Raw genomic sequence first — 19,382 nt, forward strand, 5'->3', positions numbered from 1 at the left:
AGGGGTTCCGTCATAGTTTGTAATGGTTTTAAGGTCCGATCTCTTTTTCAGGGAAATTAGCGTTTGTCAGTCTCCGAGCTTCTCGCCTGACAGTAATCTGACAGCGTCGGATTACACGCTACATTTAATCCATCAAAATAAACTCGGCAAAGTTTGACATTCGGAAAAGAGAAGTGGCTCGCTTGTTGGCAAACACATTTACAGCATTCTCTTGGCTTCCAATTCACATCCCATTGTGAGCATGTGGTTTCACTTAAACCAGTCTATTCCCATTTCCTCCGGCCAAACTCTCCTCGTTTAATGGCAGCAAACTCCTTGTCTGGCTGAGAATCGCTCTCTTTGGGGAAATGGTGGGCTTGTTTTAATACAAATCAGAGGGGACGCGGCATGCAGATTTCTGGCACATGCTAAGCTTACAAATGATCTCAGCAAGCCCAAAATGATAACTATATCCCCCCACTGCCTAGCCCCCCACCCAAAACTGATGAAGAGCTCAGTCAACATCTGTTTGCATACATACATGTGGTTTAAATGGGAAGGCTGGAACAGTGCTGCTATTTGGGCTACAAAGGCAGGCATCCAAATGATTAGCATAAATGTCATGGAGGGGATTGGATTTCCCCTAACGTACCTGGCAGTGAAACACATACTCTGGGGTCATCTTCTTGTATTTCATGTTCCACACGAGAGCCACGCCATCAGGTTCATGAGGGGCATCCTCGTTGTTGTTATAAGAAGCAACGAGCAATTCCGGGTACTGTCAGAAGAAAGAAAGGAAAAGTGGCTGAGAGTCCGGAATGGATCGTATTGCCTATGGCTGTACATGCCGATGCATTACATTGGTACCAGCTGGCAGTAACTCATCTAAGTGGAATCATGCCATTTTGGACAATAAGCCTTGTTTTCAATAAAACAGAATGGAATTGACAGCCCTGAATACATTGCAACTGTTTGCCTTAGGCTTCTTCCTTCAGCAGCAAAATGGGCATCATCTGCGGAGCCTATAAAGGCAAGAAACAGGGAGACAGGTGGCACCCAGAGATCAGAATGCGCCACATGTGGAGGGGGGGGGTTGTTCTCCCTTGGAAAACCTTGTCAGATACACAGGCAGTAACTCATGGAGAAAGAAAAGGCAGGGATCTATCACTGTGGTAAATGCACCAGGATCCAGATCCAAGTCATAGTCCCCTTCCCTATACAACCATATTGCAATACAGGTTTGAGACCTGTTATCTAGAATGCTCCCCATAGGATTGTTTTGCCTCCAATAAGGATTAATTATATCTTAGTTGGGATCAAGTACTGTATTTTAAAGTTTTGGATTATTTGATTAAAATGGAGTCCATGGGAGATGGCCTTCCCATAATTCTGAGCTTTCTGGATAATGGGTTTGCAGGTAACATATCCCATAACTGTATATTAGTATTAGTAAATACAAAAAATAAATGATTCGGGGCATCCCTACATGAGCAGGTAAGAATTTAGTTGCCCTTTAATTGAGATGCTTAAACCAAGGATTATTCTTTTAAAAAAATATTATATGAAAGAAATCACACAACACACCAAAAAAAAGAAAGTTCTGTCCAAACTCTATGGGCTAACAATCCAGAGCCACTGTAGCAGCAATGCAACAAATGCGTCTAAATGTTACTGCATCAAAGCAAATGGAGCCGGTCAACAGGAAAACATGACTGTGCAAGTACAATTTTATTTTTTATAAACAGATGGAAATTGAAATCATAATTATGTGGTTACATTTAACAGTTGGCTAAAACCTTACGCTGAATGTCTCAGGGGAAGGTGCACTAAGCAGCAAAAACACAAGGAAGGGGAGTAGAAATGCTCTCAGACTATCAGTGTGTCTGCGTGTGAGCTCCACGTTACGGATGTTGTTACGGCTGACATAATTGGGTCAGGCAGACACTTATCTCTATGCAGCCACTGTGCGTTACTTTCACCTAAGGAGAGACGGAGTTGTCTGAAAATTCCTACCCACAAGAGCCACAAAGCAGTACAGGAGGAAATGTTCTGTTTATATCTAGTGTTTCTGTACTGGGAACTGCAAGACAAATTCACGTTACAGCTGTTCTGATCTGTCTCCCAGAATCCTCAGCTTATATAATGGGTGTCGTGGTTGAGAATAATCCATGAACTAAAGTACAAAGCAGTCAGTGACTGGCATTAACTTTATATCCCCAGTCACACATAAATATGGAGAAACGTAACGTCAGCCATGCCACAATCACACTACTGTAATGGTTTTCTTTGCCTTGGGGGAAATGGAACGACCTTAAAAACTGACCCCTAAAACAAATCCACTGTTTCTCCTAGTTATGTATGGTTGACAGGGGAGAACAGGAATGTCAGGCAAAGAAGGTTTCAATTGTGAGGGTAGTGTTGCCTTTAAATAAAGTTAGACCTTAACCACGCAAAGGGGTGTAACATCCGAGAGTGAATGATTCCATTATTAAGAGGTTTTCCAAAAAAATGTTTCCAAAGCTATTTGCTATTGGCAGGTCCCGCACTGCGCCAAAGAACACATTTGTGAAACGTGAGGTCATACCTGGGACGACCAATCCAAGCAGCTGACAACACGATGCTTTGACCAACGCTCGTCAAAAAACTGTCGGTTAAAGGACAACTTTGCACCTGCTTGGATTTCTCTGGGGAAAAAAATATGTTTTAGTCACAATCAAGGACAGAAAAAAGCAGTTGGACAAATATCTATTGGATTTGATGCTCTCAATTTACCCCTCTTTCTCTTCCAGGTCCCTGCCACTGTAATCAAAGAAAATGTTGACGTGTTCCGAAAGGGCCCGCTCTACGATTCTGGTGCTGTGGTCAAAGAAACTTACAAACTCTTCCGAGTGAATAATCTGTTGCTTCTCCTCTTCTGTGAGCTCGTGGGGTGGAGCTGATAAGACAAAAGATCAGTTCTGTAAGTCACACTGGTATGTGCTGTATTCTTGCCCGTTGGTGCACACAGGCCACTTGGCTGCCATTAAGGCTCAGGGGCATATTGCGTATATACGAGAAGCATCACACCCTGGCAGCACAGCCTGCTATTCATTTTCATGGAAACCCAGGCAGCTCCCAGTAAAGTAATACACAGGCTGCAATGGTGTGTGCTTGAGCCTAACCACTGGGTACACAATGGCTGCATTGGCTCTTAGAAACATGGGTAACTGCAGAGAACTTTCAGGTGATTAAAAGATATGGTGCAAATTAAAGGATTAAAAAAAAAAAGTGTAAACAATTTGGGGTGATAACCTCATATGATCCAAGTCACTGAATTTGTTTCTGCTCTACTGTTCTTTGCAAACTGCTTTTGTCCTGGAGCATTCTCTATCCCGACACTCGCTCTCTCTCTTTCCCTATCCCGACTCTCTCGCTCTCTCTCTTTCCCTATCCCGACTCTCTCGCTCTCTCTCTTTCCCTCTCTCTTTCCCTATCCCGGCTCTCTCGCTCTCTCTCTTTCCCTCTCTCTTTCCCTATCCCGACTCTCTCGCTCTCTCTCTTTCCCTATCCCGACTCTCTCGCTCTCTCTCTTTCCCTATCCCGACTCTCTCGCTCTCTCTCTTTCCCTATCCCGACTCTCTCGCTCTCTCTCTTTCCCTATCCCGACTCTCTCTCTTTCCCTATCCCGACTCTCTCTCTTTCCCTATCCCGACTCTCTCTCTTTCCCTATCCCGACTCTCTCTCTTTCCCTATCCTGACTTTCTTGCTCTATTCTCTAGTTATTCAGCATAAAGAGACCCACTTTATATCAATACCCTAAGTTTTGGAAAGAGACACTGGGCAGGCAGGTGTCTGGTTATACAGGGTGTCTATATGGGCCACAGGGATAACTTATACCCTACAAAATATCTGCCACATACAGAAATACAGACCTTCAGTTTTTTCCTCTTTCTTTTCTGGTTTGTCCTCCTCTTGAATTGCAACTGCTTTGGGTGCAACCGTTTCCTCTTCATCTTCATCACCTGGACAAAAAAATAGAAAGTTTTTTTTAACAAAATGGCAGGCCCTCCTGCTCTCTTCTGAATAGACACAGGAAAAAAGGGAATCACTACCTGTCAAATGTAGAAAAACAAGACTTTTATTGAGCATTACAAGAAGAACAAAAGCCCTATATATCACCCATCAACCCCAATAAGGCCTTCTTTCATCCCTGTATCTCAGGATAAAAGGCTTGATTTGGTTTGACTAAGCAGTTGAAGCCAATATGGTCTCGGTTTCAATTGTGCCTGCTGCCAGGAAGTCAAACGGCCAGGGATGGAGGCTGCCAACTCCACGGAGCTACTCTGCCTTTTAACATGAGATATAGGGGGCAGGGCCCTATTCAGGTATACAGGTGGCACAATTTGGGAGGGAAGACTCTGCAGGAAACCAAAGTAGTATAAAGATAAACAGAATCAAAAGACTACCAAACCCACCAAAATATTACCATGCCCTAGTGTTTGTCAACAGACGATACTAGTTCCGAGGGCTAAAAACAAGCGCCAATCCAGTGTGTGCCCCTAATAATGCAAAAGGAGCGCCGGCAGGCATTTCCAAAGCTGCAATGTAAATATATTCAGCAGATTGGAATATTACATTGGAGTTAAAAAAAGGATGTTTCCCTGCCAGTTCTAATCAGTGAAAACAGCTGCGCGAATGTTGCGGCAATCAGAAGACAATGGAGCTACTCAAGGAGTTTTAAATAAGAATGAAGGGCGCCACGAGGAAACGAGCAGTCGCGGGAGGCTTCCTAATAAGTGTATGGAATACTTGATCAAAGAAATGATTTCATCATTGCGCACATATGGGATGGATAGGAAATATGTAGGTTTCAACTACTGGAAAACACGCGGAAATAGTCATGGCAGACGCTGGGACCCAGGCACCACTAACAGTCACAATGGAATGGAAATTTTTTCCTATCGCTTGGACAGGATCCATAGGAGTACAAATAAAGGACAATTATCTGTCTCCTAGTGTTGTCCAGTTGACATCCACCAGGTACTGCATTTGTGCCCATAGGTAATTTCCCCTTTAGGCATACAAGATAATGAGAAATACACAAAAAAAAAATCAAAGATTGGGTTTATCAAGTGCAAGTATTCAATAAATGCACTGGAAATGCCGGTGCACCCCATAAAGTGCATTAAAAGGTGGCCATAATAAAATATCCATCTTTCCCCGATATTGGTTGGCGATATTAGATTGATAGACTGAATCACATTGATGGAACGATTGAACCACATGGATGGCATGCAGGCCACGGGGGGCAGGACCACATCAGAACCAAAGTGTATGGCCACCTTAAGATTAAGTGTGCTTATCCACTGATACAATGTACAGAACAGAATTAGTTCAATATAATAAGCACAGTGTTACGTATCTGAGCCAGACAAGCCAGGAAACCATAGCAAGTGTAGACAGATGTGGCATATAAATACCTTCACATGAACCCGGCTGCTTGAGTACCTGCTAAATGGAGATGGCTATTTCGTAGAATAGGTCCATATGGTGCAAATAGCATAATATTGTGCCACCAAGAATTACAAACAAATGCTGCCGTGTAGCAGCCAAGATGCGTACATTAAGGAGACACAGTGCTGAATAAGCAATTCTGGTATTGAAAGTACAGTTCCATAACCATATCATACCAGCACTGCCATGTATTATATTGTGGGCAGTGCAACAGTTCCGTGTCTGCAGCTGAGCCTGCAGGTTCCACCCTGCCAAGTATATAAGCGTCATGCTCATCGGGGTGCATTCATGGTGTGTCCCTCATTTCTCTCTCAGCCACTATGAAATATTACACTAAAAGGAACACAGACACAGAATTTAACCTTCATTTAACATGAATTACATGCAACCTCTTATTGGCAGTAGAAAATGAGGGGTTTTTGTGTTTGCCTAGGTAGTAGCCTGGTGTTCTACAGGAGCAAGGTCCCTCTTCTCTACATGCTTTGGGCCACATTCTGACCTTAAAGGGGATAAAAAGTCTGTTAAAATGAAAGTAAATATTTACCGACTGATCTCTAGATCGATTTCATTTTTTTAATCAAGTATTTTGGAGAAAGAGAGGTTTTTAACTTTTTTTTTCTCTGAAACCCCTTGCAGGGATAAGCCCTGATGGTTTAGGGTTTAATTCCCTAAAAAGGAAGGGGGGGGGGGGCACTCCGCTCAGAAGCTTTGCTGCTTAGTGAACCCTGTGTTCCTCTCTGTTACCCCAATGTCATGGCACTGTACCCAGCTCTGATGTAGGAGTTCAGCTACAAACACACAGCCTTGTGGATCTTACAGGGGCCACTGGCCCCCATAATTCCTGCTTCTAACAAGACAAAAGGGAAGGGACAATTTCAGAACAAAGGACTTTAATAGCAAATCATTGACCAATTAACATGTAAAGTCTTTCCTAAAGCCCTTTTCCGTTCTCCCATCAGAATGCTATTAGGAATTTTAAGCAGGGCATTTTACATGCAAAATGCTGGTTCAGATATCTAATAATCGGTTCTGAGCCCAAGGGTATTGCGTACAATTGTGCCAAACAGCTGCACGGTGCAAACTACAGTAAAACACAGGCCGAGCTGGAAGCCCCCAATGCAAATGACTACAAAATAAATGTATTTTTCCCCCATGTCATTATTATGCAAAAGCAAACAAAACAATACACACTGAATATTTATGGGCAAAACAATGTCAGAGTAACACTGGCGAATAAATAAATGTCAGAATGGAGTGGCCTACAGAGTAAGGCTGGGGCTCATCCCATTAATAAGGGCCCAGCGCTCGGCACAAAGGATGCCTTTCATTAGCTTTCTGAGACAGTCTCACTCCGCACAATAGGTTAGGCTGCATTTCTATCCGCCGTCATCCTGGATGCAAGTCTCATTTGGCACACAGTATCATGCCTGACAATGAGATTTTAAAACCCAAAATGTATTTTCTAATTTCCATGAATAATGTAAGAGACTATTACTCCATGCCGGGAGACTGTGCCTGGTAGGATGGTGTGACAACTGCTTTGCATAATCACTATATACCCAACTGGAGTAAACGGGGAAGGGATAATAAGGACTTGCTTTAATGCAGATGAACCATTTCCTATTACACTTTTCCCCCTTCTCTTTGCCTCCCACTGCAAGGACTTATTGGTCAGACAGAAGGAGAATAGAAGGTGCTTTATCTCTGGTAATGAGCAGCCATTCAACAGGGGTTTGTGTTTGCTTAGTTATGTCTCTGACCCATGGTCAGAGTTACCCAGAGCAGTGATGGGGTGATGTGGGGGGGTGGAAGGAAAATAAAAAAAAAATAAAAAAAGAAGTGGTCAATGGACACAGAACAGCTGCAAAGCCCTGGTCCCAAGCAGCCAGGCCAGCTGACAAGATAGCAGCAACCAGATGGCACTGCCGGAGATTGTCTCTTTCTGCTATGGAGGTGGCGATGGGATGGCATAGCATTTTTCTGCTTGGCTGCTTCCAATCATGGCTTTCCCCATTGGTAAGAATGTGCAATTACTGGCACGGCAGGCGGTCCCCACAGACAAGCCTATGCCCCCTGCAACACAACAATGATACAAAATCTTTAACCAGCTGCTAAGCCACACACATAGCTAGGGGTCTGCGCTGAGGGCACAGGTCACCCACTTTTAAACAGGTCAAAAATCTAATCCGAGGTTCTACGAGAAGGTTTAACCAAAGGGAAAAAACCACTACTGTGTGCAGGGTGTATAAATCTACTTTCCTAGATTGCTAAAGCAATACTGAGGCCTTAGGGATTCTAAATGCCTAGAAAGCACTAATAGGGATACAGATTTTAGGGGAGGTACCTTGGTTTTAGTTTTTTTTTAAATGACAGATGGGTGCTTTAAGCCCGATGGTACTGACACGTGCCAGTCCGACATTACCTGAAATTGACTGATTTGTGCGTCCTGACAAGTTTACAGAACTCAGATAAATGGCATGAATGATTTCAATATATGCTCATACTTTTGAACCAAATGGTGAAGGTTAAAATCTTTCCTTTCAAGGGCCTCAATCAGCCACAAAGGAAAACAGTAATCACTGTCTTTTCAGCCGGCCCAACCGCATTTGTCAGCCCTTTCTCTGTCAATGCAGCCCGAGCAATCAACCTGCCAAGCATTCAGAATGGAAAAACAATCTGAAAATACAGGGTATAATGCACCTGCCAGTGAAAATGGCCATTTCAAGAAAAGCTAGTGATCTCAGTGACCCTGCTGAGGAGGCGGTGGTGCAAAGGGGAAGGCGCGCTTCAGAGCATCCCCGCCGATCTCTGCTCACTATCACATGGGCGCTTCTTTACAAAGCCGGCCTCTCTGTGCTTTGGGGCTTCTCAGAAAGGACAGAAAGCTTTTTTTTGGGGGCGCAATTATCTCGGAACGGTGGCAGTGATGGGGTGAGCGGGAGTGAAAAGATAGGGAGTTATATCCACAATGCTGGGGATGCTGAGCCGTCTGCTGAGTGGCGGAAATTTTTCAACCCATTAATACAGAGCTTCTAAGGGAAGAAAGATAATTATGGTAAATAATGCTTTAAAATTTAAAAAAAAAAAAAAAATATATATATATATATATATATATATATATTGGTATGCAAAATTCCTCAATACAAGGATTGAGGAATTCTGTTTAGGTAGAAGAGGGCCTCTGGGTGTCCAACATGATGTCCATTCACACACAATCGTCATTTTTATGGTGTGGGAGAAAACTGGAAGAAGGTTGAAATCAATCCCAGGACACCAGTGCCACAGAGCTGCAGTTCTATAATACAGGTATGGGATCCATTATCCAGAAAGCTCCACATTACAGGAAGACCATCTCCCATAGACGCCATTCCAACCAAGTAATTCCAACTAAGACATAATTAATCCTTATTGGAGGTAAAACAATCCTATTGGGTTTTATTAATGTATAAATGATTTTTTAGTACATTCAGGATGTGGTAATCCAAATTACAGAAAGATCCTCCATCCGGAAAACCCCAGGTCCCGAGGATTCTGGATGACAGCTCATATACCTGTACCTATATAACTATAAACCGCATCAATTTATACATACGGGGGAGGCGCTGTGGCCTATGAATCTCAGCTGAAGCAAGCAATATGGCTGCTCTCACAATATTTAAAATTCGTAAGACTGCTGCTTCTTAGTGAGCACAGATCCCATGTTTATGCAAGTATTTCCCACGCACCTATATAACGGAATTTAGCTTAACACAGACTTCCTGCACACAGGGACTGCGGCATGTCAAATCAGCCCTGGAATGAATATTCATTGCTGCTGGCTAAGTGGCTAACTCCATGCTTAGCCTGACAGGAGAGCTAAGGTTACACACAGAATGGTAAGAATGCCCGTTTCCTTGGGAAATGACAAATCTCGTCAATGGCTGCTAAAACCTGGTTTAATGAAGCGGGGAATTTTTTACTTTGAGATAACATCAAAATTGTGATGTATTTTGGTTGAGATGCAAAGAAAAGAACAGTCCTGTAAATTGGGCTGCAGCTGGCAATAACGCCATAGAGCAGAATGCCGGTTCTCTGAATAATCTCCCGCCGCCGAGCAGGTTAATCAAAGTGAAATCAGCTGTGAAATGGGTGTCTTTTGTTAAGCTCAAGGTGTCTTCATATCAACGTTTCTAGCAGGATTTTACCCGAGATTCAGGGCTTGGCCAAAAAGGAATGCTGAGAAGAGAAGCGCGCGAGGGGGGGCATGTTGCATGCATAAACAAGGACACTAAAATATGGATATTTATGGTACGCCTGCTTGTCAGGAATATGCAGGCAGGCAAATCCCCCTGATAACCCATTCTTTATGCATTTAAGCACCGCCACTTTGCCCATTCACACTCTGAATTTACATTCGTTCAGGAAAACAAACGCTTAATGTATTTCAATTAACAAAATATATTCATGTCAATAAAAGGTCACAGATCAAAGGAAAATGCCTACAGCAATGTTGCATTAAAGCTGCGACCCCCATTTGTTGGTAAACCAGAACTCCCAGCACCTGCTACTGCCTTTGTCTGTCAGAGGGGTGCTAGGAGTTGCGGTTTAACAATAAAAGGAGAGTAAAGGTGGCCAATAGGCGGCCTCATCATGAAACAAACAAGTAATGCTCACAGACGTATGGGTAACCATTGTTTGCCACTGTACAGGTCAGGTATAACAATAATACTTCCTCCACTTCCTCCTGCTGTGCTCGCCGAATTGTTTCTATCACAAACAATTATTCCCCCAGCCTGCGCAAACTGCATCTCAGTAGGGTTCCGCTGTGGCTCGTAAGGCAATAAGCATATAAATCACAGAAGCCATGAATAACGTGCAAAATATTATCCTCAGGAACAGAGCTATTAGCCGTCATTAAACGCTGCTAAGTAATGTCATTTATGTCACATGACTCAGAGGAAAGTGTTCCTCCAACCTTATACATGAAGGCATTAGAAGTGAGAGAAGTTACATTTCATAACCTTAAATAAAGCACTTGGCCTGCAGCCTTGTACCTTTAAACAATCATGAGACACCTTAGTGACTTCTTATATAATTAATACACAAAAGCCTTGAGTACTGGCCCCCTCGGTGACTTCTAACATAAGCCTTACAAAGTTGGCCATACATGCCACCGTCTGTGCACGTATGGAGGCCCACTGATCCTAATCGTTATCCATATACTATAGATATTGGTTTGTTTAGGAACTGATCAAGATTGAAAATGTATTTTGTCAGTCCACCATGTTAGCCAGTACATGGTGCATCAGCAGATGACAAAATGAAAAGGAGCTGCAGCTTCTCTTGACCTGCTGAAAAGAGGCCATATCTTGTGTGGTCCCTCATACCACTTCCATCACTTTAGCCTGTAGGCCAATTGGTCGCTTAGTAGTGGCCATAGAAGCTACAGATTCAGCCCCTTTAGAGCGATCCGCAGTTTATCTGCCTGTGCATGGGACCGACAAGCCTACCTGACTGATAGCTAGCAGATTTCATGTGGGCAGGTTTGATTTCCCATCGGATCACAGACTACTCTGCTTGTTGATGCAGCCCTTGTCCCACCGGCCTGTGTCCCTGTCGTTGTGCCCCAGTCAGACAAATATCGCCCACCTTAGGTTGCCAGGTGAATGGCCAGCTTTAGTATTTAGATCCAGTTTGGGATTCAGCTAAAGCTTCTGCGAAGGATTTAGTATTGGGATGAATCCAAAAATAATGGATTTGACACATCTATAAGTTTCATTGCCAATAAGCCCATCACTGGTGGTCCTATGAAACGGTCTCTACACTGACCAGAGAATGTGACTGTGTTCAGTTGTTTCCTTACCCTGTGCATGACTTGCTAACAGCTCCAAGTGGTGTCCTTATAGCGAAGATATTTTGAATGAGGCAGGCTAAGATAAAAATTAGAAGCAATACCAGGAAATCCCATACCCAGAGCTACTAACATACAAATTATTTGGTTGGGATATCACATGACTTCAGTGGAAAAGTTGCAACAGACTCAGCACTTGTGTATGGCTCTTTAAAGGTGGCCAAACATGGGTAGATTTAAGTTGCCAATTCGCAGCTTATCTGCCTGTGTATGGGAACCCCTGATGGGCCTACCTGACCAATATCTGGCCTAAAATTGGTCAGATTTTGATCGAGCAGATTTGATTTTCCAGTGAAATCAGGGACTGAATTGGCTCATTGATGTGGTCCTGCCTCTGATGGGTCCTATTCCCGTTGTAATTCAACTGGATTACTCCAATATTTCCCACTTTAGGTTGGCATATCGGTGAAAAAGATCTTGCCAAACGAGCAGACACCCTTACTATGCCACTTGTGAGGGTTACTGGGAATTTTACTACTATTTCATGTTTATTTGTACTATGTTTGTTTGCTTCCAAGCTTGAAGAATTTGCCTGTAACTCCGCAATGCTTCAGTCCCGCTGACAGACAAGCATTATAAAAAGAAACATTATTATTACTATTATATTCCTGCAGGGTATCAATAAAAGGGATTGTGCAAACACCGTTGCCGAGCAGCTTTTAGTGGCACTCTATGGTTGTGGTATAAATATTCTTGTCTTTTATAGAAAGATGCCCATTTCTTTATTTCCAGCACTAATCAACTCTCCTCCTCCCCGATTCCTTGAAGGATGATTTCTGGTGCCTGTCAAACACTTATTTACAGACCCATTTAAAAGGATAAAAGAAGAAGAAAATGTATGTTCATTTATATCACAGGGCTCCGGTGCAATTTTTGAGAGCTGTCGCCGAACCTCAACATAAGGTGATTTTATCTCTTCAGATTTCAACAGCTTTTAAAAGCAAATGAATACATACATACATAATGTGCAACTCATGTCACATGTGACGTTAACTTTTATTTTACAGCTTGTTTTTCCCTTCAGCTGGAAGAGTACTCAGTTGCTGGATAGCAGGACCCACACAGAGATATTTGCGTGCGCTGGTTTGTAGAGGTTTTGGGCAACGGCTCTTCCACAGAAAGAACTTCTAAAGGAAAATCTCACTGTAAAAAATAACCTAATCCTTCCATGAGCAACACGTTTAAGATCTTTGATGATTTTTAGGCTGTTGAAGACAACATTATGCTCTACTGTAGCACTAGAAAAGCACAGCCTGATCCTATATTTATGTGATGTAACTTCCTCTTCAGAAGACAAGAAACAAATAAATCACATTCCCCAAAGAGGTGCTCCAAGAAAGAACAAAATGGCATGCTGGTGGAGACCTTGGAGCTGGAAAACGTAATCTCCTAGGTTTGCAGACAAAAATCTTCTGCCCCTTGTGCCTTTAAGTAAAATATAATGAAAGCAGGGTCTAATTAATTCCTTTTGGTTGGTATTGGCCCTGGATTTTCCCCACATTGTCACTATGGGTCAAAGTTAGGCCCAGACTGGCAAATGCCAGAGTGGCTGCCTTAAGATACCATACAGAGTTGTTCTTTATTAGGCTGGTGGGGGTTGTTTGGGCCTCTGTGTACTGGAAATAACAGGACCTATTTTGAATCCCAGTCCAGACCTGGTCAAAGTTGACTTCCAAACCAGCTGGAATCCATATGTGTAGTTATGCCTTAGAATGCCATATCTCAATGGGCAAACACTATGGCAGGAAGCCCCTAAAACAGTAAGTACAATCAGACTTCAGCATAAAGGTGGTGATACTCTTGCCAATACTCATCTGTATCTAACTTTAACAACCGTCTCATAACAACTGTCCCTTTGCAGTATGGCTTTCTATTGCAAATTAGAATTAGTCTTAGAAGTAACCACAAGGCCTTTCATGTTGGGGAGCAGAAATTCCCACTGGTTCATGAAAAATGTTGTGAGATATAGTAAAAAACACAGATGCACATCCAAAAACAATAATAAATACACACGCTGCCTATGGTTTCCCAGGGAGAGGTCTATAGAATTTAGACAAGAACTTTCTGACTGAAATCATCACCAATTAAAAACTAGTCTACTGTAGTTATATACCACATCATATGAAGAATCCTAATTAAAATTCTATTATGTTTAATAACTAATTTACTAAACAAAAAGGGAGCAGCAAAAATAAATGAACACATAAAAAGGTAGAAAAAAAAGAATTGTCTTGTGAGAAAAAGGCTAATAGTGCTTATTAAATGGATACTGCCATCACATAATTACCCCCTTCTTTTAATAAAATTTTTTTTAAGCTTTAGGTAATTTTGTTACGTTAGTGGTTCAGATCTCCTTTATTTATATACATGTTTGCAATGCCTCAAATACTGACTAATGTCATAGAGGACATTTTCTCTGCCAGCAGAAAAACACCAAACCTCTGTGATCTCAACTTGAAAATGCACACTTGTGCACTCCCAGAGCAGAATCCCACTTAGGTGAGAACTGAGAGTCAGATGTTGTGAAAAACTGTGTGCCGTTACCTAAATCTTCGACTGCCTGGCAAACTGTCTGAGATCAGTCAGGAAAGAATACAGGTATGAGGCCTGTCATCCAGAATGCTCAGAACCTGGGGTTTGCCAGATAAGGGGTCTTTCTACAATTTGGATCAACATACTTTAAGGGGCATATTTATTATGCTGTGTAAAACGAATTCGCTGAAAAAACAGATTTTCAACCGGTTTTTACAAGGCGAAGCCTGCCGATATGTGGCGAATTTTCTTGCCGTTTTTTTACACAGCATAATAAATATGCCCCTAAGTCTGCTAAAAATAATTTAAACATTAAATAAACCCAATATAATTGTTTTGTTATCAATAAGGGTTAATTATATCCTAGTTGGGATCAAGTACAAGGTACTGTTTCATTATTACAGAGAAATAGAAAATCATTTTGAAAATTGTAAATTATTTGGTTAAAATTGAGTCTATGGGAGATGGCTATCCTGTAATTCGGATCTTTATGGATATCAAGTTTCCGGATAACGATCCCATACCTGTATAAAACTCGAATACAGGCATTTAGCCCAAAGAAAAAGCAAAAAGACCAAGCCTTTCTATTGCAGTGGAGAAGATGTGAACTGTGATTGGTTCAGTGGTCCATGCATAATTGGATTATTCTTGTATTCTTCCTTTCCAGAGAGATAAATGAGCCATTTTTAATGTGCCACCAATACTATGCACAAGTATTTGAGTTGATTTTGCTCTCGGTACACTTCAGCAGAAAGATGGAAGCTGTGTGATACTTGACATGCATAAGGAAACCTGATCACAGGTAGCCAGCATATTGGGATCTAGAGGTGGGGTAGGAGCAAGGTAATATAGGCATAACATAGAGGTAATGTTCCTCTGTGTATTTCAGTCCAAAGGTATTCCCAAACAATTATATGACTGATCTTTTCCTCCATGTACACCACATTCCTGTCTTGATGAGCATAGATTCTGCAATTAAAGGAATGGCTAGGGAGCAACTTGGCAAAAAAACCCAGATGGGTGCGTGTATCCCACAACCCTCTGTATTATCCTTCTGTAACCATGGGTGTGGCTGGCAGAAATGTTTTAGACCCAGCAACAAGAACCCTCTCACAAGCTTCAAATCAAGCTAGCAGCCTGAATGTCATCAGTGAAAGCTAAAGGAATGCTCTGTATTTCAAAATTCTGCTCATAATGAACTCAATTTTAATCAAGAGCTCTTGATATATATAGATGAGCTAGAGCTGGGTGGGGAAGCACCTGATGGAATCATTCTTACTATGGAAGGTGATTAGGATAAATATAAATCTATCTGCCAAGGACACTAAAGAGATCTTACAATTTGTGTTATTATCAATGAGGAGAAAGGTAGCAATCCCATGATACACTCAACAACAGGATTGCTTATAGCTTTATCGTGCTTTTTGTACTACAGAAATAAAATTCATTTAGCCTTCTCTTTCCAGAAATACCAACAAGAGCTTGTGCCTGAACCGGCTCATTTTAGTATAGAAAATGTCTGTTTTGGTACCTGCTGAGATGACATGTAACTGGGGCTCCTTGTGCAACAGTGAATGGACTGTTCAGGTTACAAAAAGTAGTGAGACAAAACTGTACCAAGTCACTTACCCTCATTATCCTGAGCCAGGATCGGGGTCTGAGTTTCCTTCGTGTAGCTGACAGTTTCTCGAGGAGCGAAATCCACTTGAGTGACCTTGGACATGCCAAGTTTAATGGGACCTCGCCTGTTTAGGAAAGAGGGCATTATCAAGCGCTAGCTCACCCCACAGCAGTATGCACAAAGGTTTTCAAGAGATGTTATGCATTTACTTTTGAAAATATGCATGATAAATGTAAAGCATTAAGGGTATTTGACTGGGCCAGTCGTTAAATCACCAGCTAGGGCTGGGCATGGAATTACAAATTTACCAGCAATGTAAATGCCAGTAAATGTGTAATACCCTATAAATCCCTACCTTTCCTTGACCCTCTATGCTGCTAGATTACCCTTTATAAGTACAGACCTACCTATGCCCCGCCCATTTCCCCCCACCCTGTGACATGACCGCCCACTCCCTGACCCAAAGGCTGGTATTATGCTACAAAGAAAGGTAGAAACTCTAATTGCAGGTCGATATACATATAAACAATATATCTGTGAACTATTATGTTCCATTGTATGATTCCATGTTGAACACCCTGCCATTTTAACTACCAAAATCCGTTCCTCTGGCCGTATGGGGCACTGTGCTCACACACAAACCAAGGGCACACATACATGCTAGGTCACATCAGCCAGTAAATGGACAGGGGCGTGTCTTTTTTCCCCATGCTTCTTCCTGTTACAGTAAGAAACTGTTTTATTTCCTGTCAGATGATCAGCAAGAAAGCACAAACCAAATTGTTTCTCAGTTCAGATAATATGTAAAGTTGCCAAAAAAATTCTGTGAAACATTTGAAGCCTCAAGGGAAACATAAACATATTATAATGATAATAAAAACACGCTTAAAATAGAAATAGAAGCAAATTAGGGTGAGTTAACAAAATCTACAGTTAACACATAAGGTGTATATAATATTTATATACTTTTCTTCAGGAGTCAGTTACTGTACTTTCATGGAAACCCATAACACTTGGGACAGGGGAGGGTAGCAAGGGGCCTGGTACTCTCATGTACAATATATGCCAATGTGTACTTTTATGTGAGAAATCAAGCCATTTTGTAGACTAATTGTTTGAATGACTTATTCTTCAAAAAATATAATGTGTAATGGAATAAATGGTTTTATGTTTTCTGCTTGTATAATAACCTATGGGGATTTAGACAAACTTAGGACTTTTTATTACATTACCCCCAATAATGCTGTACCATGGCTCCATAGGGTGCATGTGTTTATATGTTATACATATATCTTTAAAAGGAGATAGCAAGCAGATGCAGCACATTGTAAATACAGAGAATAAAATAAACAGTTGAAATACCCCATATCGGAATCAGAGTGAAGCTGAAGAACAGACGGGTCAGTATCCCAGTGCAGAGTCCTGATTGGTTGCCAGAGAACCATGCAGCATTAGCAGAAAATGTCACATTGTTAGTTAAGCAAATACTCTGAATCATTAATCTATCCTGCAGACATAAAAGTTAGATTGCTTTCAAATCACATTTAATGGGAATCCAGTTACATTCATGCAATTAGTAAGTAGCAATGAGAGAAATCTAACATATCACACAAGTTATACCACCAATAGAATGGTCTTCAGATTTTTGATTGGCCCCTAAATTTTACAACTGAGAATCCAGGGCCACCACCCAAGCCAACACCAGACGTAATTGCAAAGAAAGCAGCAATGGCAGGAGATTGGTTTATGTCACTGAATGTAGCACAGGCATTCCCCATATTATATTGTGGGATCCCTCAGCTGCTACCTGTCACATCTTTATGGGATCTTTCTATACAACCTATAAGCACAATTAGTAGGGAAATATGATCTTGCTGCAACTATGCCTGCTATTGCCTAGCTTTCTGTTGTCCCCACCTGCCCCTTTTTGGTTGATATATTGGCTATTATACTACTGGAGGGCTATATAGAAGGTCATGGCCACAGATACAGCCCACTCTGTAGTCTTACATTAGTATAAAACAAGCCATAAAGATATTCATACAAGCTAGGGAAAACAAGGCTCAATATTTCCATTACACAAAAATAAAAGGAAAATAATAAATGAAAGCAGAATAGATTCCTTATGGTATATAAGACAAGAACTTATTTCTGGGGGTCTGCATTTTAGAAAATGTTGCCGTATAGTGCTTTATTAGGTCAAATCTCACTGTTGTCACAGAATACTGTAAGCAGAGGAATTTCCTTTAACAGGAATGTCATGGATAACTTTAACTCTTCCATGGCTTGGAATGACTTTATTTGATAATGGTCTACAGATGCTCAACTGACAGCAGCAGCTAAAAGGCCTTGTGCATGCATGAATGCAGGGAAGTGTGACATGGGGGCTAATGTGTAATTTTCAGCTGTATTTGCTGCATGCCAGTACTGGGAAGCAGTGAACTGTAATAAGGAGTGTGGAAACTACAAGTGACAGCACCATCAGCCTTTTGCATGAGCATGGCCTTATACTGAGATATCAATAATTTAACAGAGCAAAGACCTTTCCTGCTCAACAGCCCAATGGATTGCAAGGAATAAATGTTACAATAAACCTTCTCATAGGAAAAGGGAAACTTTAAACTAAAGCTTTCACTGGGGAATGTACAACAAGCCTAGAATATCACTCACTGCCTCAATGTAACCCCTCTTTGCACAGTGGAATATATAAGGATTATATGCATTGTGACTTTACTGTTATTGATCCTTCTTCATCTCCTATAAAGGAGTTTCAACTGCTTGCCCTAAACAGCCGCTATTGTTTACCTTATTTTCTGCCAAAGCATTTATGTCTGTTTTGGTAACAGTGGTAGAAGCCCAAAGAAAGAGGCTATAATCAGGCATTAATATGATCTGAGAGTAATGGCTAATTGTCATAGGAAACCTGGTTACAACCCCTTAAATGTCTTTATTACAGCACTTTGTTTTAGTGTCAAAGGAGTCAACAGCATCAGAGGTAAAATAATTCCATGCCTAGGATATACACAGCTGGAGCAGAGGTGGCAGATAAACTCAGATCCATTAGCGATTTCCCTGGGGTCCCATAGAATAATAAAGGAATTGTTGAGAGTATTTACACTGGTATAGGGGTTTTATGTATTATAATAATGGCCAATACTCACATTAAAATCAAAATAACCTGGGAGCCTCACAGTTGACCAATGTCAATATTTATCATAAAGAGATTTTTTCAGGGAAATTTGTCTTGACAGCAATACAGACACTGCAGCAGGGAAAGCTGAATTACCAGACAATCCATATAAGCAGAGCTTTTCTATCTTTTAAGAATAAGTAGCTCATATTGCAGTAATAGTTTCTGAAATCACAGTGGAGAAAGTGGAGATTCAGTTTTGGAGAAATTCTAATGCAAAGAAAGGCAGTTCAATTCACAGTGAGCCCTGTTACAGCTCTGATCACAGCCACTATATTTGCATTGCAGGGAAATGACTGCCAGGTATAAGGTGACATTTTTCAGAGACCTTCAAAATATTTGCACTTTAATTATTTTTGCTCGTAAAAGTGCTTCACGCCAAGTAGAGATACAGTAGTGTAACAAGAAAGAATTAAAGGGTTGTATTTGCCTGTTTCCTATCCTCTTGAGATACCCGAGCCCTCTACCGTGTGTGATCTTAAGCAGGGCTTGTATGTGTTTGTGTGTGAGCGATCGGTATCTTGTGACATTGCCCACAGCAGAAAACATGTGCAGGAAATGGTGATATTGGTACAGGAAAAGGCATAACACATCAGCTCCTTGCCAAGGAAGTCATCTGCATTTCCACTGGGATGTGGAACTGATAGAGTTTCCAAGACGTGACACTGCTGTAATTA

At 41.5% G+C, this 19,382-nt stretch overlaps 1 protein-coding gene across 9 annotated transcripts in view; it reads right to left on the reverse strand.

Annotated features, from left to right (window-relative positions):
• Positions 1-19,382, reverse strand: part of dync1i2 (dynein, cytoplasmic 1, intermediate chain 2) — a 51,818-nt gene that overhangs the window by 7,554 nt on the left and 24,882 nt on the right. For 7 of the 9 annotated variants that reach the window (XM_012970281.3, XM_012970279.3, XM_012970276.3 and 4 more), the window contains 6 exons: positions 16,878-16,937; positions 15,524-15,639; positions 3,891-3,980; positions 2,752-2,914; positions 2,564-2,663; positions 632-757 (listed from right to left, as the gene is read on the reverse strand). In XM_012970281.3, coding sequence (XP_012825735.1) covers positions 632-757; positions 2,564-2,663; positions 2,752-2,914; positions 3,891-3,980; positions 15,524-15,639; positions 16,878-16,937 — 655 coding nt within the window. The remainder of the gene's footprint in view (positions 1-631; positions 758-2,563; positions 2,664-2,751; positions 2,915-3,890; positions 3,981-15,523; positions 15,640-16,877; positions 16,938-19,382) is intronic. The other 2 variants (XM_012970283.3, XM_012970282.3) reach the window with 1 other exon arrangement.

Source organism: Xenopus tropicalis, chromosome 9 (assembly GCF_000004195.4).
Source record: "Xenopus tropicalis strain Nigerian chromosome 9, UCB_Xtro_10.0, whole genome shotgun sequence".
Lineage (NCBI taxonomy): Eukaryota > Metazoa > Chordata > Amphibia > Anura > Pipidae > Xenopus > Xenopus tropicalis.